Raw genomic sequence first — 27884 nt, 5'->3', positions numbered from 1 at the left:
TATTGTGAATTTCCTAGAGATATAAGGTGAAGACATGTGGCTATATATCTTCAATGAATGAATGAATGAATGAATGAACAAATAAATAAATAAATATTCATTATTTTGGATTATCCCTAATGTTTTCCAACATGGTTTTTATAATTCTGCTAGTTTAAAAAGTATGGGAGTTCATTTTCAGGAAATTCATTTTTAAAACTGTATTAATTTTTTTTTAAAAAAAAGCCTAAATAGAAACATAAGATGCTATAACTCTCCGCCCTAGATAGAGGTAGTCCTCAATTTATGACCACGATTGCCCCCCAAATTTCTGTTACTAAGAGAGACAGTTGTTAAGTGAGTTTTGCCCATTTTACTTTCTTTGCCCCCTTCCTTTCCACAGCAGTTAAGTCAGGGGTAGGCAACTGTGGCTCTTTTATGACTCGTGGACTGCAACTTCCAGAATTCCTGAGCCAGCCATGCTGGCTCAGGAATTCTGGGAGTTGAAGTCCACGAGTCATAAAAGAGCCACGGTTGCCTACCCCTGGGTTAAGTGAATCACTTAACAGTTATTAAGTTAGTAACACGGTTGTTAAGTCAATCTGGCTTCCCCGTTGACTTTGCTTGTCAAAAAGTCGCAAAAGGTGGTCACATAACCCCGGGACACAGCAACCGCCATAAATATGATCCAATTGCCAAGTGCCCGAATTTTGATCATATGACCACGGGGATGCTGCAATGGTCGTAGGTGTGAAAAAAGGTCATAAGTCACTTTTCTCAGTATCATTGTAACTTTGAATGGTCACTAAATGAATGGTTGTAAGTTGAGGACTACTTGTATATCCTGACCGATTCTAGGCTATCCTGAATCTCTTTCCCCCTTCCCTCTTCAGCCTGGGAGCCTGCACAGACTCTTAATTTGGGCTTCTGTCTGAAAATATGGCCTCCTTCCTGGGAAAGCTCTGTGCTGCCCTCCTTCAGCTGCTTCTTCATTCCATCACTCCTGTCCAATACAGTATAAGCCATGATGACATCTTACCAGGGCTTTTTTTTTGTCATAGAACGCCCAGAACGGAGTTCCGGCACCTTTTTTGGATGGAACCTTATAGGGTAGGCAAGGCGGGTTGTATGATGTGTGTGAGTTCCGGCACCTTTTTTTTTTTTTTTAGAAAAAAAGCACTGCATCTTGCCATCATAAGATCATCATCCAATTGTTGAAAATTATGTAATTTATACCAGCTCTTTCTGTGTCCTCAGAACGGAAATAAGACATACTACAAAACTGGCATTATTTACGTCACAAATGTATGGCCTCATATACGATCTCCATCTCACTGCTATACATGGCCATGGTTCAGGATAAAGTACCAAAACTTGAGCTACTATGTAGCACAGAATCAGTTTGTGTAGAATTTACCAATGGGTCACAAACTATATTTGTAGTTCCTGGATATTTTCAAGATTTTTTTCCATCAGTCCTCAGAATATACATGCAGCTATAAATCATGGCTTAGAAAATAATGACATCGCTGAAGGAATCAAATCACAGTCCCTGCGCAAGAAAACCACTTGTGAGATTTGGTACTTTGGCTCTGTGAAACGGGGAATGCAAATTCTGTAGTTTCATTCTTAATCCCTACTTTGTTATCTTATCAAATAGAGCTCCAAAGTTTGGAGTTTGTAAAGCACATTTTCTTAGTAAATCTAATATAACTTTTTTATTTATGGTGATACTGATCGTTCCTCCATACTTTTAAAGTTCTTATTCTGCTTTAGCTGAAGAAGGCAGAAATGAACTGCATAGCAAAGGCAGTGTGAGCTTAATCAAATTGCATTATTATCTTTCTCCAGGAAATTCTTTTTACTAGACATGCACATAATGTTTTATGACATACACCTGGTCCTTCCTCTTATGGTACAGGGAAATATCTCACCAATACCTATCCTCATGCTATTTATCCCTCACAGTTACTTTGTGTTTACATCTGAGTGGAGGTGCCTCCAGCTTCATAAATCTGTATGCAGTAGTATGGGCTCTCTAACAGCCATTCATTTTAATTATGTGTGACATAAAAGGACCACCTACTGATGAGACAATACAGCTGTAAGATTTTCAAGGTTGCTACAGGGAATACTTCATAACTGAAGTATGTTTTCCCTAAGGAGTTATACTACCATTTGATTTAATTTTTAATTTTTACATTTTAATCAAAAATAGATCAAATGGTAGTGGTACCCCCTGGGAAGCATACTTCAGATATGAAGCTGTTCATGTTTCCTTTAAATATGTAAAGCTGCCATTTATGTATAACTCATGAATGACATCCTGTGTTGCAAGCAAATATCCATGCAGTAGTTTCTATACTACTCTAGTAACAATAGTAGAAGTGCATACATGTATAACCAGATTCAGAAAGGAAAGTAACGTTACTAAAACATTCCAAGACATAATTCCATTCAATATGAAGTTAGCCCTAATTAAATAGTGTATGTTTAGAGAAAGCTTGGAGTCATATTTCCAGGCTTTGTATAATACAGAAATCACATAACATTTTTCTCTAAACATGAAAGAATGTTATATTTTTATTAATAAGTATCTAAATGCCTATAAATGCCTGTAAGTGCTAAGTGCCTATAAATAAGGGGATTATAGGAGTTTGTCCAAATTCTTTTAAGACTGTTTTGGAAAGAAGGAAGGAATGAGGTAGTGAAGGAAAGAAGGAGGGTTAAGAGAGGAAGGGAGGCAAGGGAAGCATGTTAACATCACAAATATGTAATAGAACCAGATAATCATCTGTCTTTTGCAGTAAGCGTGAATCCATGTATGAAAATGAAAGTATAGTTCAATGGTAAATGAAAGATATTTATCAGAAATGCATGTCAAAAGGTATGAATTAGCGCCATCTAGACTGCTATGGGCACTTCACAAAATAAACTGATAATAGGAACTGGGTAGTATATAAATACTCATAATTCATAGGTTGGACTAACATGAAATAATTTTGTTACAAAATGCCACTTAAGTGTGTGGAGTCACGCTAAAGTAAAGATGCTTGCTTGGAATGATGAAGTGAAAGGTGTTATGGAAGAGAAAATGTACGAAGACCAGTAATTATGGCACAAACTGAGGTTGAGAAAAACATATTGTGAAATTAGTATATAGAGAAAATGGACAGTTGTAAAGAATTTGTTCAAAAAGAGTAAGAAATAGTTACGTTTGAATGGGGCACAGAAAATTCAGAGCGATCTAATGGAAATAAAAATGGTTTTGGAGTAGACAAAAAAAAGTGAAGAAAGCTTAACACAAAGTTAAGTGTCAGTAAGGGTAAAAATGAAGAAATGAAATGTGAAATATGAATATAAATAAATGCTGTAAATGTTAGTCATCAAGGAAAAAAGCGGTAAGGCTGATGATATCACTGGAGGGATATTATTCTCGTTCCAACCACAAGACTTAGGGATGGAACAGAAATTGTTCTATTATTGAAATCATTGCCCAGGTTCTTATCAATCTATAGATGGGATAGAATGATACTGGTATCTTGATTATATATGATACCAGCTTCTTCATTCAATTTATTACTTTGGTAATTGACGCTCTCAGACTATTCTACATTTATCTAATCTATCCAACCTTACTTATTGGGATCAAGCAATGTTTCCTAAATCAAAGATAATGGGCTAAGAAAGGCAGTATGCTTATATATTTCACTCAAAAATAAATCCTGCTGAGTTCAGTTAAAATAGATTCTCAGGTGAGTACGCATACAGTAGGATCAGAGCCTAAATTTCTCTATGGCATAATAGAATAGAATAGTCTGACATATGTAGTACTCAATCCATGGAAAAGTTATTTATATAGGGAAAATTCTGGGGGGAAAGTTATTTATATATGGAAAAGTACCAGGCGGAAGCACCAAACAGAATTGGGACTGTACAAGTCAGAGACTATGAGTCTCTCCCCCAGCTCTCTGAACTGCTTTTCCTTGGTGGATTTAATCTGCAAGGATTTGGGGAGTGGGGGTGTTTGCAGATGAAAGTGGAAGGATCTTTTTCTGGTTGACCTTTTCTAGGGCCGGAAGGAAGGACCTCAGGCTAAGAAAGTCAAGGCCTTTTCCCTTATATGTGGATCTGGCTCTTCTGCCTGGCCTGGAAGAATAAACCAATGAAATGGCTTCCTTCCAGGGGAGGAAAGTTGTGGGTGCTCCATCACTGGAGGCTTTAAAAAAGATATTGGGCAACCATTTGTCTGAAATGGTATCGGGTCTCCTGCTTCAGTAAGGGGTTGGACCAGAAGACCTGCAAGGTCCCTTCCAACTCTGTTATACTGCTATTTTGTTTTGTTACTGTTATATAATCTGTTATAGTACAATACTTGAGATACTTGCTACCACATCTCCCTCATTCTACTTGTTTAAATAATACATTCATTGTTGATGTTTATCTATAAAAAGTCACAAATGAGAGGTAGGGATATTACAAGGAGAAAAAAGACCACCAAGTAGTAGATCTACCAAGCAACTTCAGAATATGATAATGTAATGAATACTAAAAAGACAAGGTCTTAAATTGTGGGGGGAAAGAGCTTTGAGGTCAAACCACAAACTCCAGGGATTCTTCTATAGGTCAATTGCTGAAGAAAGTAGGTTGTGGAATGCAGATTGCAAAAGTCTAGCCAAGCAAGCAAGAAATGAGAAATGAAAACAAACTTGGAGAAGTCTGAGAATCAAGTGGTCTGTAATGAAACTTGAGCTTTGAGTTTTGAACAGACCTCTTTGCAAGTAAAGTTAGATTTAGAAATCTGCCTTTTTTTTTACATTTCCCTGAAATGTTTATTTTCTTTTTGAATAAATGCAAGTTGCTGAATATAGAATATCTATATCATCATGTCTTTATTTTTCACATTATAGACGAATGCTCACATGTCAGAGAAGGAGGGTTCACTCATTTTTTCTGGGTCTTTTGTCCTACTGAGCTTTCCTGAGAACAATCCTCTCATGGTTTATATTTCACCAGAGTTCAAGAAGTAGTTTGGGAATATGCAGACATCCTCTTTGCACTTTAAAAGCTCCCATCCTTAATTTGATATATGCTTTTGTGGATTACAATCCACAATGGATGCATGAAATGTTATCTTCCTCTGAACGTATGTATAGGCATCTCAAATGGGAGAAGGATGAAGAATGGAACATGTAACATGACATGTTCATGTTGAGAATTGTTTCATTTATTTACTTCTGCTTGACATCATAGCAGAAATATAGAAGGCCAGGGTTTCTATTTTCACCTTCTTTGTTATGGCAATCTCTACCAGATACTCATGGGGTAGGAGAAAATGTGAAACTGGACTGCAAAATATACAGCCTATGAGAATTACATCAGATCATAAATACATGAAAATATTTAAGTAACCATGATCTTTGTTCAAAATAAACTAATTGATAATAGAAACATTTCAAAATTAGTAATTTAAACAACATATGTAATAGAACAGGACACCATCACCATGGGACAAACTGGAAGTGACAACTCTACCATATGCTAGCCAATGGTGGGATTCAAATATGTGAACAACCGGTTCTCTGTGTGGATGACGCTTCTGGAAGTCCATTCTGGGCCTGGGCAATAAAAAATTAGCTATCGGTTCTGCCGAAGTGGTGCGAACTGGCTGAACCCCACCATTGATGCTAGCTTATATTTGAAATTTCACATAAGAATTTTCTTATTAAGTCACTCTGTTTAATGATGTGCACTTTTCAAATGTGAAAAATGCCCAGTTCTCAATGACATAACAAACTAGTCTTCTAAATTCTATTTTATTCATTTCTGAGGAAATAAATGAAGGGAGAACAAAAAATACAATTAATTTTGGCAGACTTGCAAGATAAATTTTAGAAAAGTAAAATAATTTTTTCTTATATATCAACATGTGTTTTAAAAACATAATTGTCTGCTTTAACAGCAAATATACTATTTAATACTCCATCTTAAAAAAATATAATTTACCAAATACACAGTTTAAAGTTATACAACAAAATGTAAACTGCTGTTATCAATTCCTTTGTTATACATTCAGGAAAGTAGCATTCTTAGATTTTGTATACAAAAATGTTATAATGTATCTATATTTTTAATTATTCTACCACAAAATAAAAAAGTGGTTAACATTTCTAGAAACAATTCTGTGGTTATAATATTTTTGTCCAATTTGATTTGGAGATAAAATTTATACTCAGTTTTAGAACAAAACCCCCAAATGTTTATTCAATGTAAGGTTTAAAAGGTCTGATGTACAATATAAAATTATATTTTCCCATGGAACACTTACCAATATAAATATTTTAGGACCTCTTAGTTTATTTTTAAAAAAACTAGTTTATTAGCATCAAGAACAATCTGTTGCTTTTTATAATGTAACTAAGATCCTCCCAAACTTTATATATTATGCTCACATACCTCATGTTGAAATTAAATTTCGGGAGCTTGAATTCAGTTTTATGTTTTATATATACAAGTGAACAAGGAGTCCTGAAATCAATTCTCCAAATGAAACAAGTTGGGGAATTTATAAAATCAGGCAGGGACATTTGCTGTCAACCTCAAGGACCCTGACTTCGGATAGTATTTTAAATGCATTTATATTAATCCATTATTTCCAAATGTGCCATTTTAGCATTAATAGAGGTTTTTGAGTTAGGTAAACTCAAAGCTCTATTCTGCCCCCCCCCCCCCAGTATGAATGTAGGTTTGTTATTGTGCTCCTGTTTATGTTTTACAGATAGTCCTCAACTTAGGATCACAACTGAGCCCAAAATTTCAGTTGCTAAGCAAGATATTAAATTTTGCCGTTTCACAACCTTTGTTGCGACAGTTGTTAAGTGAATCACTGCAGCTTTAAGTTAGTAATATGGTTGTTAAATGAGTCTCACTTCTCCATTGACTTTGCTTATCAGAAGGTTGCAAAAGGTGATCACATGATCCCGGGACACTGCAACCATCGTAAATATATACCAGTTTCCAAGTGTCCGAATTTTGATCATACATAGTAAACAAATGGTTATAAGTGGAGGACTGTCTGCATGAGCTTGAAACCTGATCCTAGAGAACAAAATCAACCTTGGATATACTAAAAAGTATATGATAAAACACACATATAACTGATAAAAGTCTAGGACACGGGTGTCAATCCTGATTGCATTGCGGGCTGTATCGTGATGTATTGGGACTTGTTTTGCCCTTGTGGGGCCAGGGTGGGAATGCCTGGTCTTCCAATATACATACAAACAACAACCTCAGATTTGTGAAGGGCACTTCCACATTTATTTTCCAGTAAATGGTGTGAGACATAAAGGAAGACAGATTCATCCTTTTTGCCACCTCTGTTTTATCTTCTATGTTGGAATAAGAAGATATAGAATCTAATGAATGATTCATGTAAGCTTCAGCCCTAAATTTAAAGGCAATGATTACATGGATGGAATCTACAGAAAGCTGGATTCTATATTACAGTCTCACACTACAGCCAATGTTTGCCAATACCGGATGGGCTTGATGAGATGGGATGCACCTTGCCAAAATCCTATGAGATTTAAGGAAATGTCTCCTAACACACTTAATGTATTTTTTTTATTAAATGTACACACCAACTCAATGCAATTAGACTCTGGGCAACTTATAGAATATGCATATAAATAATAAACAAATATTGTATGATAAAACTAAATTAGCAGCTTTGGAATCAATCACCCCAAATGAAAAACAGCCTTTCTAACTTCCTGGAAGGTTGTAAGTGTGAAGGCCATCCTCACCTTTGAAGGTAAAGTATTACATAGAGAAGACGAACCCTGACACTTGTTCACTGAGACTCTTTCACAGATAAGTGTCCATCAGAATGCAGTCTTAGGTCTCTTCAAGCTGCTGATTTGGAAACTGCTTTCTTGATAGCATTCTGAAGAAATAAATGAAGTATCTCAGTCTTTGGATTGCAAAGGCATATTATAGCTGTTATGTGGTAGAATAAAACTGAATTCTACTCCCTCTCCTCAATTATATTCTTAATATTTTATTCATAACTATATGACAATCACGAGCAAAAAGTATTTGATTGAACTGCAAAGTTAGAAGGAGCAATAAACCACAGGTAGTTTAATTCACCAGGTTTCAGTTGCTAAACATTTCACCTAAAATGCATAGAATCATATGGCACAACTTTTATTTAAATTCTGATATTACATTACAGTGCTGGCATTACTTATGCATTTCTGTTAATTCATTTAGTATATAAAAATATATTATTTTTAAAAGGTCCTAAATGTTTTCAAATAAAGTGCTTCTGTAAACTTTGTTATTAGAAGCAGGTCTATGTCTTCTTGCCGTAATGTTAAATTAGAAATAAATCCATGAAAATGTATATTATGGATAACTTTTAAAAATTATTTTAAAAGTAATTAATTTAATCTTGCATTTTACAATAATTCAAACAACCTCAAATGCATTTTATGGCATAGTCAGTAAATATGCAGATTAAAATAAGGTTTATTAGCTGCAAGCAAAGAACTGCAGCAATTCATTTGACTCATTTTTTATTTCATGTAAAATGGAACTAGTTCTTATCTTAAAATTTCATTTTTTCATTGCTTAGATAGGATTCATTCAGCCAACAAGAGTCTCTCCCAATTTATTGCTCTCTGGGTTGAGTTCTAAAGTTCTCCAGTCCCCCTTACTCTAGAATTTGTGGGATTATATTAGGAAATAGCACAAATATTGGAAGTGCACAGAATATTGCTAATCAGCAAAATTTAATTCCTTTGCATATTATTTTAAGATTGGGAGAATAGATCTCTATTTTGAAACATATGTTTAATTCTGACCTTTGCTGTCACAATTCATATAGAAACAACACACATTTTGGGTGTTCAATGCAAAGAGTGAAAATAATTCAATTAAGAACTTATAATCAGAAAATATGCTTCTAATAGTACATGATATGTATGTATTAGAAGTGAAGAACTTTTTTTCTAAACAATAGATAATACAGAATATTAAAAAGCAAACCAAAATGGAATTTACTGAAAATACTTTTAAAAAATGTTACATTTTTTTTACACCTATAGGAGTTTTTAAGAGAAGTGGAGAAAGCTTATCATACATGAGTTTGAGGACTGTTGTATCAATGATCTTCTATAAGCCCATCATATGGCCAAAATGTCCCTGTAATGAAAAATAAATTGTATTAATTGAAAGCAAGGTTTGTTATACAGATATTTTCTATCACAATAAAGATATAGAAGAAATGTACTACAGCAAGATTTGCAGTTTTGTCAAAGTTGGGAGGTTATAAATACTAGGCTGGAAAAAGAATCACGTGGCTGACAGCCAGGTACTAATTAGAGCTGGACATGTTCATCCAGATAAAGGCTGAACTGACATCCAGCATGGATTGTTAAATAACCCAAGTTGGTTGGATTAATTTACCACATTGAAGTACAAAGCAAGTTTGCAGCCTACAATGGTTGGTTCCATATAATTCACTATCAAAACCAAATAGGTCGTATTAAATCTTAGCACAATGTGTGAACCCCAGTGCAATTTCCAAAAAGCCTACGTTTTTTTAAATTGAATCTGCACTATTTTTTTCTTTCTTTTAAATGACATAATAATGACTTTGGTAAACGCACAATGTCCAGCTTTCTTTTAAAGAAGAGTCAGCGAGACAAAATGACAATACTAAAGTAGCCAAACTCTGTTTTCAGTGCTGGTAACAAGAGTAGTAGCTCTCTTGGCTACTATCTATGAAAACATGTTCCATGAAATCATATAATCCTTCTTTAAAGCTACAGTATTAAGCAAACAGATATCATTTCAGTTTCTCAATGTTTCTTAAGTTTATGGTAATAAACGTTAGAAATACAATGCAGCCAATTTATCCTAAGATAAAAGATGTATCAACTTTTAGTTAAAAAGCATTACCTCCTTTTTCAAGAAACATCACTGTGGAATATATGAAGGAGAATCTACTTCAAATAATACATAGGAACAAAATAAAACATTTACTCAGACTTAATTTTCCATTTATCAAAGTTGTTCATAAATAACTCTGTTTTCACTGGCTCTCATAGTATTAGAATATGAATGGAGATTTCAATTCTAAGGGCTAGTCTAGCTTGATGAAAACAAGTTAAAAATCATACCCTTATTTACTTTGTTTTAATTGTTTATTTCCTTACTTTTGCTCTGGCCAATTATTCAGTCTTAAAATTTAAAAAAAAATGCACAGCTGGGAATGGAATTAAGAGCCTCACTAAAATATTTGGAAATTTGCACTAAGAATTTTGGCTTGGAGAAATATCATCTTCCTTGGGTTAAAAGCAACTCTGCTTAACCACAGAAATCTAGTTGAATTAAGTTATGTCTTAGGTTAAACATATCAAAGAATAATATGCAATTCTCCCCTCTTTCAATTTTGTAGAAATACTTCTAAAATCTCTTTGTAAATCTCAAGTGTCTCCAAACAGGAATAGAGTAATACATGCCTTAACTTGCATTGAGATTAATTTAGGTGACTAAATTCTGCTTTCTAGAGAGTGTGTTTGAAAAACGAGCCTGCACTCCCTATATTTTCAACCTAATGCAGGAAACATATTAGTTTGCACTCTGCCAGCATACCAAGAAAAAACTAAATCAATCTGCTGCTTTTATTTACATGCTTTATCCCTGAGAAATGTAATTGCTGTTTTTTTTATTAACCTTATGTTTTATGGCTCTAATATTTAAGAACAAGCCTATCTTATGTCATAGTAAGAGGGTTAATATACTTACAGATTCGCCAGCAATACATCTTGGACACGGCTGGGCAGTGGCTTTGGCGTCATTATTCGTAAATATCTGATTAATAAGCACATATATACAGAATTCTCAAAACAACCTAATAATCACTATTTGACATCTTTGTTATAAAAAAGGGAACCTAATAGCCTGGATCCGAGCTTATAAAACATACCGTATAACTTGGTTTTTCCTTCATAATCTGAGGACTGAACAATTCAGTGAGATCATTCTCCTTCAAATTCTGCTTCACAGCCCAGTAATCCATAAAACAGTTGCTTAATGGGTGGCAGGGATTGATTGCCTGTGGAACAGTCTCCAAGTTTTTGCACACTCGTTTCTGTAACAAGAGAAAGAAATTAAGTTTGAAGACTTTTCCCATATGCTTGTTATACATGCATCTTGTTCCTGAGAAATCATGATTCTGTCTCTATTGCAACCACAAGTTATTGCATGGCTGTGAGCAAATGATGGTCATTGTTCTTACTTGAGAAATGACACATCTCATAAGAAGGCTGCAAAATATTTCTGTATTAAAATACAAAAAAAATAGACATCATATTGTCAGGCACGAAAGAACACATTAATTTCCAATTAAACTGATTTATTGCTCATATCTAAGCACAGGAATCTAGTCAACTAACAACACTATTTTGATGCTAGGTAAGGGTTAAGAGAATTTAAGAGGGTTTGGACTTAGACTGCTTGTGGGAATGTAGAGACTTTAGGCTAATTCCTCTTTTGACTCCCCCCCCCCCAGGTTCTGTCACTCCTTCTCTAACATGTATTTACCTAATAAGGAAGCAAGATTTTTCCCTAAACAATTACCTATGATTTCGAAGAAGGGGCGTTTCATAAGATTAGAAGATGCTGTGAAAATGAGGAAATGGATGAGAGGTATAGATGGCCAAAATTTAGAAATGTTCATAGATCAATAGTTGCCAGTCTAGGGCTTCTTAGCTAAAATTCCAACCCCTTTGATGATATCTAACAAGATACCCCTTTTCTTCTGTGTGAACATATCTACCCTTCTTAATCTAGTTTTGTTCTCCCCTTCTCATTTCTCTACCCTTTCCTCTTTCATTTTGATTCTGTTAGAAGGGGAAGGAATGTATATATGTAAACTTGTGCAAATTTGCATTTGGCAGGGCTAAAAAATAAAACAAAAAGGAGTATTTCCAGTGGAGACATGATAAACACATATCCCTGAACAATGAGATGAACATTATGGCTGAATTGGTGACTGGATATTGGATCCAACCATTGACATCTCTCCTGAGAAAGGAGAGATTGAGATCACCCATATGTACTTTGGACATTTGCTCTTTGTGAATAGATGGCAGGAGCTGACATTCTTGTAGTTGATTGTGTGTCAAACAGCTGGGAGTTGAGGGATTTCAACAGGCTCAGAAGCATAATGTAGCCTCTAAGGATTTTATGTTGAATGGATCCTCATTTCTTAATAATAATTGGAATTAATGTTTTACTGTTTTTTAAATATTGAGAAGCCTTGGAACAGCAAGTTTTACAGTATTCACTGGGTGAATCTCCTTCAATCCATAGTGAAAGGATTTTAAAATACAAATTCAAAGGCTCAGAGAAAAAATCTTTTTGGAGTAAACAGAAAAGGAGTGATTAGAATATTGAACTTGGAAAGTTTAAAATTGTCTAAAGATCCAGACAGATGTAAAATTTAAAATTAATTTAAATTAAATAATTAAATATTTAAATAATTAAATCATTTAATTATTGATTTAAAATTAATTATATGTCTACTTCCTGTGGGAATATTAATGTTTTTTAACTGTAAAAATAAAAACATAATAAGATGGGTCTTGAAGTTTTGGACACTAGAGGGAACAAGAAAGAACTAAGGATTGTGTTTAAAGGAGAAACATATAAATTACTTGCCAATAATAGAATACAATATTTTAACATTGGATGTATTTAAGGACATAAGGGAACAATAGAAATAATTTTAAAAATATCTGCCATTATAGCTAAATGGATTGTAATCGTGGAAGAGGAATGAGTTTTATTTCATAAAACTGAAACTAGTTTAAATGTGGATTTAAAATTGAGCAGTTATAAGAATAACATGATATGCAAGGAGATGATAAACTGGCTATACAAATAAAATTGGCCGAGGCTTCCACAATTAAAGGGAACATATTAATAATAAACCAGAAGAGGGATATCCTATAATGGATGTACAAAATAGATATGTTAAAAATTAACAAGAGCAAAAATGAAAAGTAATTAAACTCTAAGAAAGAGATCAGTTAAAGTTTTCAAGATTTTTCTGAGAAGAAAATAAATAAATAATAAATAAATAAGGAATGGAAGGAAGGAAGGAAAAAAGACAGAAAGAAGGAAAGGAAAGGAAGGAAAAAGAAAGAAAAAGAAAGAAAGAAAGAAAGAAAGAAAGAAAGAAAGAAAGAAAGAAAACATTTGGGGAATAAAGAGTAAAATTTTAGGGAATGATGAAAAGGAATATAAAGTTGGTTTATTTGATCAAGATTAAAGTATATGGGTTGCTATCTCTTATAAACATTAAAGGAATTTTGGCTGATCAGTACTGAACAAAAAGATTTTAAGGGTCTGTTCTCAGATAAGAGATATTAATATATTTTGTATTTTAAATCTATTTGATTACATTAATCTAGTTATGTGTTTCTTTCTGATAAAACCTGATGGATTTTGATTATGATTGAATGATGAGGTTTTGGTGATTTCTTTGCAGGTAAGGGGTGAGATACAGAAGGAAAAGAAATGATGATAAAAATGTTTTTTTTATTAAGTTTAAAAAGATATTTTGTTATTTCTGGTAACACTTAATGGACTTTTGCTGATTATAATTGAATATCAAAGTTCTAAGAGTTGTTTATACATGAGGAGATGAGATTTGGAATGAAGAGATACTTTTTTGTTATTAAAGAGAAGGTGATAAGTTGTTTTAAAAACATTATACTTATAACAAGCAGGAAGTTATTTCTTCATTTTTTCTCTTTTTTCTTTTCTCTGTTATACTTTTTCCCTTTCTATCTATATCTTTTCTTTTTTATTAATTTTTATCTAAATAAGTGTAATTGCTAATTAAATTAATATAAAAAGAGTGATATGAGTATGATTTGTTTTATAAACAGGCTTCCTTCGTATATGCAGTTAATTTTAGCCAGTAGATATTAATGCAATACAAGACACATTCCTAATCTTATTTTTAGGATACAATTATGTCAGATCTATATGTCCACACATATATGTATATACACATGTACAAATAATAAACATACATGATATTCAGAAAGATTTCAGATGCCGTTTCCAGTCTAAGGTTGGCAAGATGGAGAAATTGGCATTTGCAGAACATTATTGTTTGATTGTTGTCACCTTTCTTTTCATTTATCTTAGATTCAGGGGTATTTTCTCTTGGATAACTATGATGCAGATAGCAGGTATTTAGAGAGCAATAGAAAATACAAAGGAAAAGATTACATTGTATAATGGATTTTCATATCAAAATGACGTATTCTGATTTCTGCAACTTTCTATTTTATAATAGGATGGAGATGGAGGATACAGTAGGAATACGTTGGGATGTAGCTGACCACAAAATCCATAAAGTTCCATCCACAGTAACATCTGAACTGAACCTTTATACACCTTTGTAATAAATTATTTGAATAGGATGCAAGAGAAAAAAGTTCTCTCTCTCTCTCTCTCTCTCTCTCTCTCTTGTCCTCAAGTTTTCCTGTATCTTTTTTCTATTCTCTGAATATGGTTTCAAGATTCCTGTCTGAGGTTGACTGGCCACCGGAACAGAAGTGCTTTATTTTGTGAAGGATACACCTTTACAGAAATAAAGTTAAAAAAAATCTGAATATAAACAAAAATGAAATGAAATGAAATAGAATCCTGTTAGGTTAAAACAAAGTGGATGAGCACAAGAAGAATATCCAAGGGAAAAAGGCTGAAGCATGACTACTATTGAAAATGAATCAGGATACATCTAGAGGAAGTGAATCAGAAACAAAATATGTATTATAGTAAGAGTGTACAAAATGTAATAATAAAAATCTGAGAAGACCCTCTGAAGACAGGCTGCCTTCCATTGGGAAAACATCCATTTCCTTTGTTCCTGGAGAATTTGTCCTTTATTAAAAGCTATAGCAGGCAAGTACAAGCAGCATAACTAGCAAATGCATGAAAGGATAGATAAAAGAGAAAACTGATTTACTGCTATGCATTAGAAGAAATTTTCTCTTATCAAAAATAAAACCAGGCTATTGCTTTGGGTCTAAAGCACTTATGATCAGAGACAGGAATTTAGCATACAGAGCAGCTGGTTATGAATGCTACACTAATGCAAGCAGAACCTGTAGAGGTTTCTATAGAGACTCCCAAATTATTCTGATATTTGAAGGCATCAGAAACATCTCAAGGAACTGAAAAAACAGACCTGTATAGAATTCTGATTGTGGAGACTGCATTAATAACTCATACCTAGCATGTCCGTGGCAAGGCCCAATGGGTCAGAGAGCTTTAGAGACCTTCACATTGAATTTTATAAAAATGATGCATAAATGTGGCAACCTCGTTGTTCTGCAGTCGAAAAGTCCAAATATATTGGAAAGGATGTCTGCTATCGAGCAAAGTTTAGGTTAAGATGATTATAATAGCAGCTCACATGATTATTAATGGTATGTGTGTTTTGTATGTGCATTAGTATGTGGATACAAACACACACACACACACTGCTTAGATTCTGAACAGGAAATGGATTTTTGCTTTACTGTATGTAATCAGTAGATGAATAAAACCTGGAAATTGCAGGAGGATTCTTCATGGAGTTTCATAATATGTATACCATGATCACAAGGAATAACAACTTATCATTTGGAGGCATATGCTTTAGGTAATATTAACTGCAGCTTTAAACTACAACATAAAGGCACATTTAATATTATCATCCCTCTTGCTTTTAATATCCTTCTTTGAGCCTCTCATGTTGCTGTGTTCAACATGAACAGAATTTAGGATAATTATTGTGGTTTTCCTGCTGAGCAAGATCACATTCTTTCATGTGTGATTGTACTTGAACTTCTATCACCATCAGCTACAGCAAACAAGCTCACAATTTTCAGACAATGAGTGCTATTATCCAAGACCAAGTGGCCTTTTCATAGTCCTCCTATAGAAAAGTGTACAATTTCCCTTTTAAATGCAGCACCCTCTGTTTTTCCATATACAATGCAGGGAAGTATGATACAGCATCCATATACAATGCAGGGAAGTATGATACAGCATTAAGTTTGAGGATGAAATATCCACCAAGGACAAACCAAGGCCAAAAAAATAAAGTGAGTATAGCAATAATGAATATTGTTGGACCAAGTTAATATTTTTACTAAGTAAAAAAAGGTTTCTGTGAATTCCCAATTTCCCATTTCGGGTTGCTTTATCCATAATACTGTAGAAATCTGGGATGACTTCAGTGGTGGGATTCAAACATGTGAACAACCAATTCTCTGTGTGGATGCCGCTTCCGGAAGTCCATTCTGGGCCTGGGCAACAAAAAATTAGCTACCGGTTCTACCGAACTGGTGCGAACCGGCTGAATCCCACCACTGGACGACATGCACAATTGAGTTAAATCTAGGAAGATATAATTCTTGACTTACAGCCATTTGTTTGGTGGACTGTCTGAGGTTGCAACAAGACTAAAAAGAGGGGATTATGACTGGTTATCCCACTTATGAGAGTTACAGGCATCTCCATGGTCACATGATCAAAATTCAGGTGCTTGGCAACTGGCATGTATTTACGACAGTTGCGCTGTCCCAGGGTTATGTGATCACCATTTATAACCTTCCCAACTGGCTTCTGACAAGCAAAGTCAATGGAAGAAGTCAGATTCGCTTAATAACTGCACAATTCATTTAACAGTTGCAGTGATTCGTTTAACAACTGTGTCAAAAAAAAGGTGGGGGCACAGTTCATTTAACAACTGTCTTGCTTAGCAATGGAAATTTTGGGCTCAACTGCGGTCGTAAGTCTAAGACTGCCTGTAGAGGAAATATAACTGTATTTGCTTCTGAAGAACAGCAACAGTTTTATCCCACATATTTTGCCTTAATTGGGATGTGTAGCATGCCTTTTCTAATAAGTCAGTCCTATATAACACATACTAGAGTCTGTATTATGGATTTTACACACAAATGTATTAATAAAATTAATGTTACATTATTATCTTAATTTTATATAAAATACAGTTTTATAGTAATTTATGGCAATAATAAAGAGCAAAAATATTATTTGGTATTGATACTCTTCTTATATCTCACTTAAATTTCACCTCTGCAAGGGCACTGAGATTTAATAACAGGTAGTTTAGAACATCTCAGTCATGTCTCTTTTTTTAAAACTCCAGGAAATGTTCTATATAGCTGCCTACAATGAAGGACATGCTGAACTTCAATTCTCGTTATTGATAACTGCTGACAGACATTCTCTAGTCTTCTGTTATTTGTGGAAACCTTGAAAAATACTTTTTTTTTTTTTACCTTAGCACGATATTTTTTGCAATACGGTTTGAATCGAGGGAAGACTAGGCTAGGTAACTTATGCTTGTCAACTGGTATGACTGCATGATCATTTGGCTGGGAGCACTTTCTTAGCTAAGTATATCAGTGGGATAAAAATTAAAGGAGACGCCAATTACCATCTCTGATCTCAAAAGCTGAAGATAAGACCAATCACCCCTTAAGGGTGATATTAAAACTCACTCTACTGAATATAAAGCATTAAAGTAGATGGCCTTTAGACAGACAAGGAAAATGAGGATGGCATTAGCTTGCATTATTCTGATCAACCGCGCCAACAAATCCAATCCTCCGTAGAAATGCTATTAGTGTCAGCCCTCTCCCCCCCCCCAAAAAAAGGGGAGAGGAGGGAAAAGGCTTTGTGTAATGTCCCTGAAGGAAAAGAAGCAACTAATGTCATTAATGTGTTAACAGCCTCTGGTCACTTAACAGAGTAGTTTTAATAGGCTCTAGAGGGGAAACGTGTCCAGCCCTTTTCAGCCAAAGGGTAGGTTAGAGCTGTGTGTGGGTTTTGAAGATAGTGGGTTAAATTCCTGGGGGATTTGCCTGCCTTGTTATATATTTGCAAATGTACTTTTAATAAAGCAAATGATGGCTAACTACAATTAAGTACCAAAGGTGGCTCTTTTAACAAGCACATGCCATTGCACTGATAGGTTTAATTACATTATAAAGCTCACTGGAAAACACTTCAGGAAAAAGATATAGGGGCATCACCGTTTGCAACATTAGCATATAACAAGTCACTAGTGATTTCACTTTCCTGTCATAAGTTTGCTCCTGCATTTGAATTCTGAATTACATTTCAAGTCTCTTAAAAATAGATTTTCCAGTACCCTCCATTACAAATCTCTTTACAACAGCTTTTGTTTTTATCCTATAATAAAAGTACTGTGAAATCGCCAAAGGACTGGGCTCAGCACTGTTTAATTATTAACACTAGAGGGCTAAAAGAAAAGGTAATATTGAACAATTGAATTCTTAGAAATATGAAGCCAAGTTTTATTTTAAAAATAAAATGATATTTTCAGGTAGATGTTTTGCTTATAAAAACATGATGCCCAACTGTTAACCTTTAAGGGATGACATTTAGGACAGTTCTCATTGTACTGTATTTTTTCCCCTTAGCTATGAAGAACACATTGGAGTAAGAAAGAATTCAATGAATATTGTTACTGAGGAGTGTAGTATTCCAGCTCCTCAGTCTTCTAAACACCTTTATAGATTTTGCTGCCTGCCCTCTCCTCCTGTAAAGGCATGTAGGCATGACCTTGGGAGACTGCAGCCAAGGCAACAAACTGGTAAGAGGCGGTTCAGCAGGTAGGCGAAAAGCATGAGAAGCATTTATAAAGGGACCTTCCCTAGTTTCTTGGAGACTAAAAATAGAAGAAGGAAGAAATGCTTTCAGTCTTGCAAAATTGATGGCAGCTTTGTGAGGTAGTCCAGATAAGAATAACAGAGTTGGGAGGGACCTTGGAGGTCTTCTAGTCCAATCCCCTGCTCAAGCAGGAAATCCTATACCATTTCAGACAAATAACTGACCAGTCTCTTCTTAAAAGACTCCAGTGTTGGAGCATTCACAACTTCTGGAGGCAAACTGTTCCACTGATTAATTGTTCTAACTATCAGGACATTTTTCTTAGTTCTAGGTTGCTTCTCTCCTTGATTAGTTTCCATCCATTGCTTCTTGTTCTGCCTTCAGGTATTTAGGAGAATAAGCTAATCACCCTCTCTTCTTTGTGGCAGCCCATCAAATATTGAAACGCTGTTATCATATTGTCCCTAGTCCTTCTTTTCACTAGACTAGACATACCCAATTCCTACAACCATTCTTCATGTTTTAGACTCCAGTCCTCTAATCATCTTTGTTGCTCTTCTCTGCACTCTTTCTAGAGTCACAACATATATTTATATCATGGTGACCAAAACTGGAGGCAGTGTTCCAAGTGTGGTCTTATTGAGGCATTATAAAGTGGCACTAAACACTTCACATGATCTTGATTTTGTCCCTCAATGCAGCTAGGACTGCATTGGCTTTTTTGGCAGTTGGCGTATGCTTCTGGCTCATATTTAATTGACTGTCCACTAGGACTCCAAGATCCTTCTCACTGTTACTACTATTGAGTGCCCCCAGATGAGCTAATCAAACTTATGTAACTTATGTAAGTTTGATAAACTTATGTAAGTTATGTACATTAACAGAATCTTACCAGACTGAAAGTAATTCAGTAATTCAGAGCTGCTTAACTCATACTTTGCATCAATCATCACACAAAAAGAAACTATAATCCAACATACCACAAAAACAACTGCAAAAGACAAATTAGAAACAAAAATTAAAATAAGCAAGAAGATGGTAAGAGAACACCTATCCGACCTTGACGAATATAAATCACCAGGACCCGACAGATTACATCCCAGAGTTCTGAAGGAGCTGGCAGTTATTATCTCAGAACCATTGCACCACATCTTTCAAAAATCCTGGAGCACCGGGGAAGTACCTGAGGATTGGAAAAGGGCTGTTGTGGTTCCCATCTTCAAGAAAGGGAAAAAAACAGACCCAGGAAACTATAGACCAATCAGTTTAACATCAATAACTGGGAAGATCCTAGAAAAGATAATCAAAAAACAAATCTGCAAACAACTAGAAGCAAACAAAGTTATAACTAGTAGCCAGCATGGGTTTGTTAAAAACAGATCATGCCAAACCAATCTTATTTCATTCTTCAACAAAGTGACTACACTAATAGACCAGCAAAATACTGTGGACATAGTATACTTAGACTTCAGTAAGGCATTTGATAAAGTACAGTACATCACAACCTACTCCTTTTGGTAAGCTAAAAAAAGGTGGAATAGACAACATCACCACCAGATGGATCTGTAGCTGGCTGGCAAACCATACTCAACGAGCACAACATCCACATGAAGAGAAGTAAGCAGTGGGGTACCACAAGGTTCCGTCTTAGGCCCAGTACTCTTCAATATCTTCATCAATGACTTAGATGAGGGAATTGAAGGGAAACTCATCAAATCTGCAGATGACACTAAACTGGCAAGAATAGCCAACACCCCAGAAGACAAACTCAGGATCCAAAAAGATTCTGACAAACTTGAACAATGGGTCCTATCCAACAAAATGAGTTTCAATGTGGAGAAAAACAAAATTTTACATTTAGGTAGGAAAAATCAAAGGTACAAGTACAGACTGGGCAAGACCCGGCTTAAAAACAGTAACTGTGAGAGGGACCTTGGAGTCCTAGTGCAGGGCTTTTCAACCTTTTCACCCATTATACCACTTTTAGGATATGGCAACATCCGAGTACCACCAGTCTGCCTAGCAAGGTGTCAAAAACTTGATGACCCCCCCCCAAAAAAATGGAAAAAAGTGATGAAGTACAGGTGGTCCTTGACTTACAACAGTTCGCTTAGTGACTGTTCGAAGTTACAATGGCACTGAAAAAAGTGCACCCCCAAGCCACAGCCGAGCAAGACACCTGCCTGCCCACCTGGCGGCGCTCTTCCTCCTGTCCGAGGTTTCCATTGTTGTGAGCATTTCTGTTGAGGATTGGCAGCGGGGGTGGGGTGTGGGGTGTTTGGTTTTTATTCCCCCCCCCCCATCTGCTGGGTGGTTGCAGCAGGTTTTGGTCACTTCACATGACCCTGGGACACTGTGACCGTCATAAATATGAATCAGTTGCCAAGCATCTGAATGCAAATCACAAGACCCTGGAGAGGCTGCAACATTCCAGCTGATCGGCGCTTCTTCTGGGCTCAGCAGAAGCGCCAGGATCAGCGCCGAGCTCCAGCTGGATCCTGGCGCTGATCCTGGCGCTTCCTCTGAGCCCTGACAGCCCCGAAGAAGCACTGATCCTGGCGCTTCCGCTGAGCCCTGACAGCCCTGCAGGTCCAGCCATCTCTCACTCAGGCTTGTGCGGTGCTGCCACCGGTTCAGCTCATTCCCCTCCCCCACTACCACTTTTCTAGGATGGTCGCGTACCACCTGCCAGGTGCCAAGGTACCACAGGTGGTACCCGTACCACTGGTTGAAAAGCCCTGTCCTAGTGGACGATCACTTAACCATGAACCAGCAGTGTGCAGCAGCAGCCAAAAAAAGCTAACACAATCCTGGATTGTATAAACAGAGGCATAAAATCAAGATCATGTGAAGTATTAATACCACTTTATAAAATCCTAGTAAGACCACACCTGGAATACTGCAGCCAATTTTGGTCACCATATCACAAAAAAGATGTTGAGAGTTTGGAAAAAAATCAGAGAAGAGCAACTAAGGTGATCAAAGACCTGGAGACTAAAACATACAAAGAACAGCTGCAGGACTTGGGTTTGGCTAGTCTGAAGAAAAGAAGAAACGGGGGAGACATGATAGCAGTGTTCCAGTATTTGAGGGGCTGCCACAAAGAAGAGGGGATCATGTTATTCACCAAAGCACCAGAGGGCAGGATAAGAAACAATAGTTGGAAACTGATCAAAGAGAGAAGCAACCTGGAATTAAGGAGAAACTTCCTAACAGTGAGGACAATTAACCAATGGAACAGCTTGCCTCCAGAAATTGTGGGCGCTCCATCACTGGAGATTTTTAAAGAGGCTAGACAGTCACTTGTCTGAGATGGTATAGGTTCTCCTGTTTGAGCAGGAGGCTAAGTAGAAGACCTCCAAGGTCCCTTCCAGCCCTATTCTATTAAATTCTCCCTTTCTCTCTTTCTAGTATACAGAAAACCAGGGAGTCCCTTCTGAAATGCTTCTCATGTGTTCTTCCCAACTGTGTGCAGGTAATTCTCAATTTATGACTACAATTGAGCCCAACATTTCTGTTGCTAAGTAATTTTTTATTTAAAATGCCCCATTTTACGACCATTTTTGCCAGATTTGTTAAACAAAATCACTGCAGTTCTTGTTGTTAAGTGAATCCGGCTTTCCTACTGGCTTTGTTTGTCAGAAGATCGCAAAAGGGATCACCTGATCCTGGAACACTTCAACCATCATAAATATGAATCAGTTGCCAAGCATCAGAATATTGATCAGATGACCCTGGGCATGCTGCAATAAGTGTGAAAAATGGCCATAAGTCACTTTGTGACTTATGTGAAAAATGATCATAACCCATTGTAATTTTGAACGGTCACTAAATGAGCTGTTGTAAGTAGAGGACTACCTGTACTGACCTGCCTCTTATAAAAGGTTGCCTAGCCTGTGGCTCTTCCTCCTGTTTCCCAAGATTATTCCCACATACCATTACATCTCTCTTCCACCCAGTTTTCAGAATAAGAGAGGAAGGTGATTTCATAGTTTAATGTTTCAAATTACAAACAAAAATCTTAGATGCCAGCTACCTGGATATCTTTCCAGCCCCAGGCAATATTTTTAAGTGCACACATCTATCCTCCCTCTCCCCATCCTTTTAGCGTTCTACCTGATCCTAGTACTATGAACCAGCAAAGAGTTATGCCAGTAGCATCTGCGGTGTAAATTTATAACTGAGTGATGGTTTCTGACATTTATGTATATACAAGCTGGTACATCTTTCTCCATTCTCACTTCCGTGACAGCTCATGAAATTTCCTTGTCAGAATCTGCTATTTTCTTGCAAGAGTGGCACAGCCTGATGGATGAGAGGACACTCCAGGAAGGGAAGGTGATGTAGAATCATTTGAAGATTTTGAAGAAGCACTAAAAGTATCTGTCAGAGATACTTTAGATTTACAAATACCAGAACTGGTCCACGAGGCTGAAGTTTATGGCCCAGACCTGAGTTTTAAAATAATTGCTTTGGAATTCACAAGGGTCAGAAGAAAAAGCTTGAAGTAGAACTTAGATCATACTCTTACCAATCTTTGATTTTCAAACAGCTATTATTAGCTTTCATGATAAAAGTCCAAGAAATTCCCTTTTTCAGTAGCAATTTCTTTCTTTCTCTTTTTCTCTTCTTTCTTTCTTTCTTTCTCTTTCTTTCTTCTTTCTTTCTTTCTTTCTTTCTTTCTTTTTTTCTTTCTTTCTTTCTCCTTCCTTCCTTTTTTCTTCAGAGAAAATATGGAAGATTAGGAAAATTTTCCCTATGTAGTGTTGTTCAGATATGGTAGGCTGCAATTCCTAATAACTTCTATCAGTTGGTTAGGGATTCCAGTTGTACTCCAGTGAATCTAGACAGCATGAAGGTGGAATAGAGAAAGCTGTACTGTATTAAGAGTTTTAATTAAAGTCTGCACTTGTCCTACTGGTTGTGAAACATTATGGGGGCAATTCTGATTCCCATGGCTAGTGATTATTGTGGTTTGGGCAGCTGGATCTGCTAGCGTCCCTCAAAATGCCAAATTGTTACAATGTTGACCAGCATTGGCTAGAATCGGGAAATGTAAGTAGCCCAAAATGATTTGCTTTCTTTTCAATCAACAAGAAACCCAAAGCTGATCTGATCCTCTTCCATGTATTATTTTAATTATTATTTATTGGTTTGCATTAGGCTACCAAAATTCTCCAGCTAAGCTCCAGTCTGAAGCTCAAAATGGGGATCAGAAGACCTCTGAGGGAACTCATTGCCACATCCTGGTAGTTTTGGGTGTGTGTGTGCAGGTCTGGCCTCTCCCAAGAGCTGCTGCTCTCCTGCGAATCTAAAGGAAAAAGTCGGGAACAAGGGGGACAAGAAAGCAACCATAACAGGTTTTGGGCTCTGTGCCGCTTAAGCTCTTCCCAATTCCCCCCTTCTCCTTAACCTCTTCAGAGATCATTTGCAATCGAAGAACGAGGTATCCAGGTAATTTTTTCCTAAGGAGCAGGGCCGTTATGAACCAGCGGGGAAGTCGGCAAAAAGAAAAAAATAAACAGGCTGAAATATTCCAGCTGGTCAGATCTGCAAACCAGACACTCCGTTACTTCCGATGAGACCAACTCAAGATATTGCGTGATGCCTTACGACTTTAAAAAGGAGCCCGTGGGAAGGAGGAGGAGAAGTTAACTTGCAAAGAACCACTTGTCACCCCTTCTGAAGTCCCACCGCAGCTAAGGGAAAAGTCTGGATGAAGACGGAAGCGAGCGTCCCCCACCCCACCCTTCTTCCCATCATATTCCTTTCCCTGCAGTTCTTCCCTCTTCGTTTACTGGCCCTTCGGCCAAATTTAGGAGAGCAACCTTTAAACGTGCAGCCGGCTTGCTTTCAGCACCACCCGTTTCTCCAGCGGTTTGCAAAAAAAGAGCGAAGACGCAGTCAAGGGAGGGCAAAGCGGCTGAAAGAATGGGTCGTCGCGTCGGCGGACCCTACAGCGCATGCTCAGGCTACCTCTTTCCAGGCCGGCTGGCCGGCCGGGCAATGGCGCTGGTTTGCGCAGTCCTAAAAAACGGGTTGAGCGGGTTGGACTTACGCGCTCGGGTTGAGGGGCGCTGAGCTCCTCCGGCCAGCCTCGCCGCCGCTCCCCCAGCAAGTTCATGGAGGCCCGGCCCAGGCAGCCAGTTCACCTCTGTCCGCGCTAAGCTCGCTGGGCCGCTTCTCTGGGGACTCCGCGCCCGGCACTCCGCCCCCTCTTTCCTCCATAGCCAATCCTCTTAATTTAGCCGCGGAAGGCAAAGGCTCCGTCGCCCGCGCAGCTTTTGCCTCGAATGGCAAGGCCCGTCGGGCAGGCCGGAGCTCTCCCTGGGGCAGTTCCGTAACCCCCAGAGGTAGCGGTGCTAGAAGGCCAGGACGCAACTCAGGGCGCTCCAAGAAGTGAAAAGGCGCGTTCCGGATAGCTTGGGAGCTGTTGCCCATTGTAAAGGAAAATTTTGGTTCACGCAGCCCGCTAAAGTACGGTTTGCTTAACCGTGGCTTCTTGAATGCACTACTACCCCATGGCTGGCTTCGGATCATGCAAAACATAGTGGTGTCTGGTGTCCTCGTTTGAGATGAGTGGAAACGTTATTTTCTTCAGCCTGGGGCATTCCAGAAGGCTTTGCCTATCCACAGGTGTTTGCATGGGTAGTTAAAACCACAGTTTCTGTTGCTAAGCAAGACAGTTGTTAAGGGAGTTTTGCCCCATTTTATGACCTTTCTTGCCACAGTTGTAAAGTGAACCTGGCTTCCCCATTGACTTTGCTTGTCAGAAGATCATAAAAGGTGATAACGTGACTCTGGGACATTGCAACTCATAAATTCACGCCAGTTGCCAAGAGGTTGAATTTTGATTATATAACTGTGGGGATGCTGCAACAGTCATACATATGAAAATGGTCATAAGTCACTTTTTTCCAGTGCCATTGTAACTTTGAACGGTCACTAAACAAACTGTTGTAAGTTGAGGACTATCTGCATGTCCCTTATTGTTTAGTAGTTGTCTGGATTTTTGCATGTCAGGTCCTGTAGTCCCATTAGACCTTATTCTCCACAATTCTTTGACAATAGCAGGAAGTCCATAAAGGATTGGTAGAAATAATACATATTTTAATCTTGATAAAAAAACAACTTTAGATTCCATCCTTTTAGTTCTAACAATCCTAAGCTTTAGTTCATTCAGATATTGTTTAGAATTTGATTTCTCTTCACTTTTTCTTTGTCCCACAGAATTCTTCAAGGCTTCAACAAGACTCTTTGATAAATCTAATAGGAAAAAATTAGCCAGTGAATCTAGACAGCATGAAGGTGGCTGGTCATTTTTATTTCCCTTTTAAATTTTGAAACCTCAGCTAGTTTCTTTGGAAGATCCAATGAAACATCCTTTTCTAATCCTCTTGGCCTGTGGGTTGTAAATTCACTTTTGATACCATCTCTATCTTGTCAGATAAAATGTGTTCTTCGTCTGTCATTTCTTCAATAACATCTTTTGGATATAGTCTATCCATAGAAGCAGACATCATTACTGACACTGTTGATATTATGGCTACTAATTTCTGACCCCATTATTTTCATTGTTTATAATGTTTTGCAACTTTTTACAGGCTTTAAGTAAAAACATAGGCCACCTCCAGTGTTCAGATTTTGAAATTATGAAATTGCTTATCTTATGTGTGTCTTGTAAAAACAACAACATAATCTAATTTGCATGAGAAGGTGTTTGTTCTTTATAATTAATTCCAAAATCTTATTGCAAAACTTTCACTATTCCAATTTTATTTAGATCTTTAGCCCATGTATAACCTTTTACAATTAAAATGTTATTTAGCTTTTTGCTGTTTATTTCAGATTCTTCAGATTCTTAAATGGGTGATCTGTCCTCTCCTTATCTTGAAAGATTACAAGGTATCAGTCTTCTCACCTATTCCTTGATCTTTGTCACTGTTACTAGCTTCCACTTTTGCAGAGCCATATTAAGCCATGCCTTCCCTGGAAGTCCAGGTTACTAGTGTCCAAGTGCCATTGACAATAGCTATCTGGAATAATATCACTAACCCTAGTCCATTTGCTTCTTTGGAAGACTAACTGAAGCACTCATCTTCAAGGAAGTGCATCTAGATGACATCCAAAGAAAAAGAAAATTTCTAAAATTGTTATGTAATGCACCTGCTAGATTAGAAGGTGATAGTCAATGGCTATATAGGTAGTCCTTTGACTTACAACCGCCTATTAATGACTGTTTGAAATTACAACAACACTGAAAAAAGTGACTTATGACTTGCAGCAACCTTACAGGTATATGATCAAAATTTAGGCACTTGGCAATCAGCATGTATTTATGGTGATTGCAGCGTCCTGGGGTCTCATAAGTGCGATTTGCGACCTTCCTCGGGGCTTCTGAAAAGCAAAGTCAATGGGGGGAAAATGGATTTGCTTAATGATTGTGTGGTCTGCTTAACAATCACTAGAAAAGGTCATAAAACTGGACACAATTTAGGGTTGAATGTATGGGTTTTTTGTTACATTTTGTTTTACTGTTCTGTATTTTATTCTCTGATAAAATAATTAAAAAAAATAAAATTGGATACAACTCACTTAATGATCGCATCAATTAGAGATGAAGTTCTGGTCCCAATTATTGTCATTCGTTGAGGACAACTTGTAGTCTTATAGGGCAAAAGGAGATTCTAAAAAAAAAAATGGTTTAAGGATGCTGACTATAAAATCATTGGATAAAATCTAAAACATAATTCCTAACCAACAGAGAAATAAGATAATTCCTAACCTACAGAGAAATAAGTCTTTAGCAAACAAAGATTAAACAATGCAACATTCCTAGATAAATGTTTTTACTACTCTGTTTAGTAGTACCTGTTTCCTGAAAAAGATATTCCCTCTGTCTAAATTATTCCTGGAGTTCCTTGGATCCCAATAAATTAATGATAAAGCTGCTGAGAAAATAGGCAGAACCCAGTTCTCTTCCAAGCCTTGGTCTATAGCAGTGGTGGCAAACCTATGGCACGCATGCCAGAGGCAACACTCAGATCCCTCTCTGTGGGCACGCGTGCCATCACCCCAGCCCTGCCTCCCCCCACGGCCCCCTCCTCATCAGCAGTCCCCCCGGAGGAGAGTCGCCCCTGAGCGTGGCCCATGCGGAGCAG

The 27884-nt window shown here is 37.0% G+C and overlaps 1 protein-coding gene across 1 annotated transcript; it reads right to left on the bottom strand.

The window, feature by feature from the left end:
* Positions 1 to 7676: 7676 nt before the first annotated feature.
* On the bottom strand, positions 7677 to 24897 carry CUNH10orf143 (chromosome unknown C10orf143 homolog). The gene is made up of 5 exons (XM_029283362.1): positions 24782 to 24897; positions 10979 to 11143; positions 10798 to 10863; positions 9128 to 9189; positions 7677 to 7927 (listed from the first exon to the last, which is right to left on the bottom strand). Exons 1-4 carry the CDS (start codon positions 24845 to 24847, stop codon positions 9160 to 9162), a joined length of 327 nt encoding a protein of 108 aa, XP_029139195.1. The 5' UTR covers positions 24848 to 24897; the 3' UTR covers positions 7677 to 7927; positions 9128 to 9159.
* Positions 24898 to 27884: the final 2987 nt, after the last annotated feature.

The sequence above is a fragment of the Protobothrops mucrosquamatus genome, unplaced genomic scaffold, assembly GCF_001527695.2.
Source record: "Protobothrops mucrosquamatus isolate PMUCROS unplaced genomic scaffold, P.Mucros_1.0 scaffold62, whole genome shotgun sequence".
Lineage (NCBI taxonomy): Eukaryota > Metazoa > Chordata > Lepidosauria > Squamata > Viperidae > Protobothrops > Protobothrops mucrosquamatus.
The sequence above is the reverse complement of the archived record's forward strand: the minus strand, read 5'-3'. Positions and strand labels throughout refer to the sequence as shown.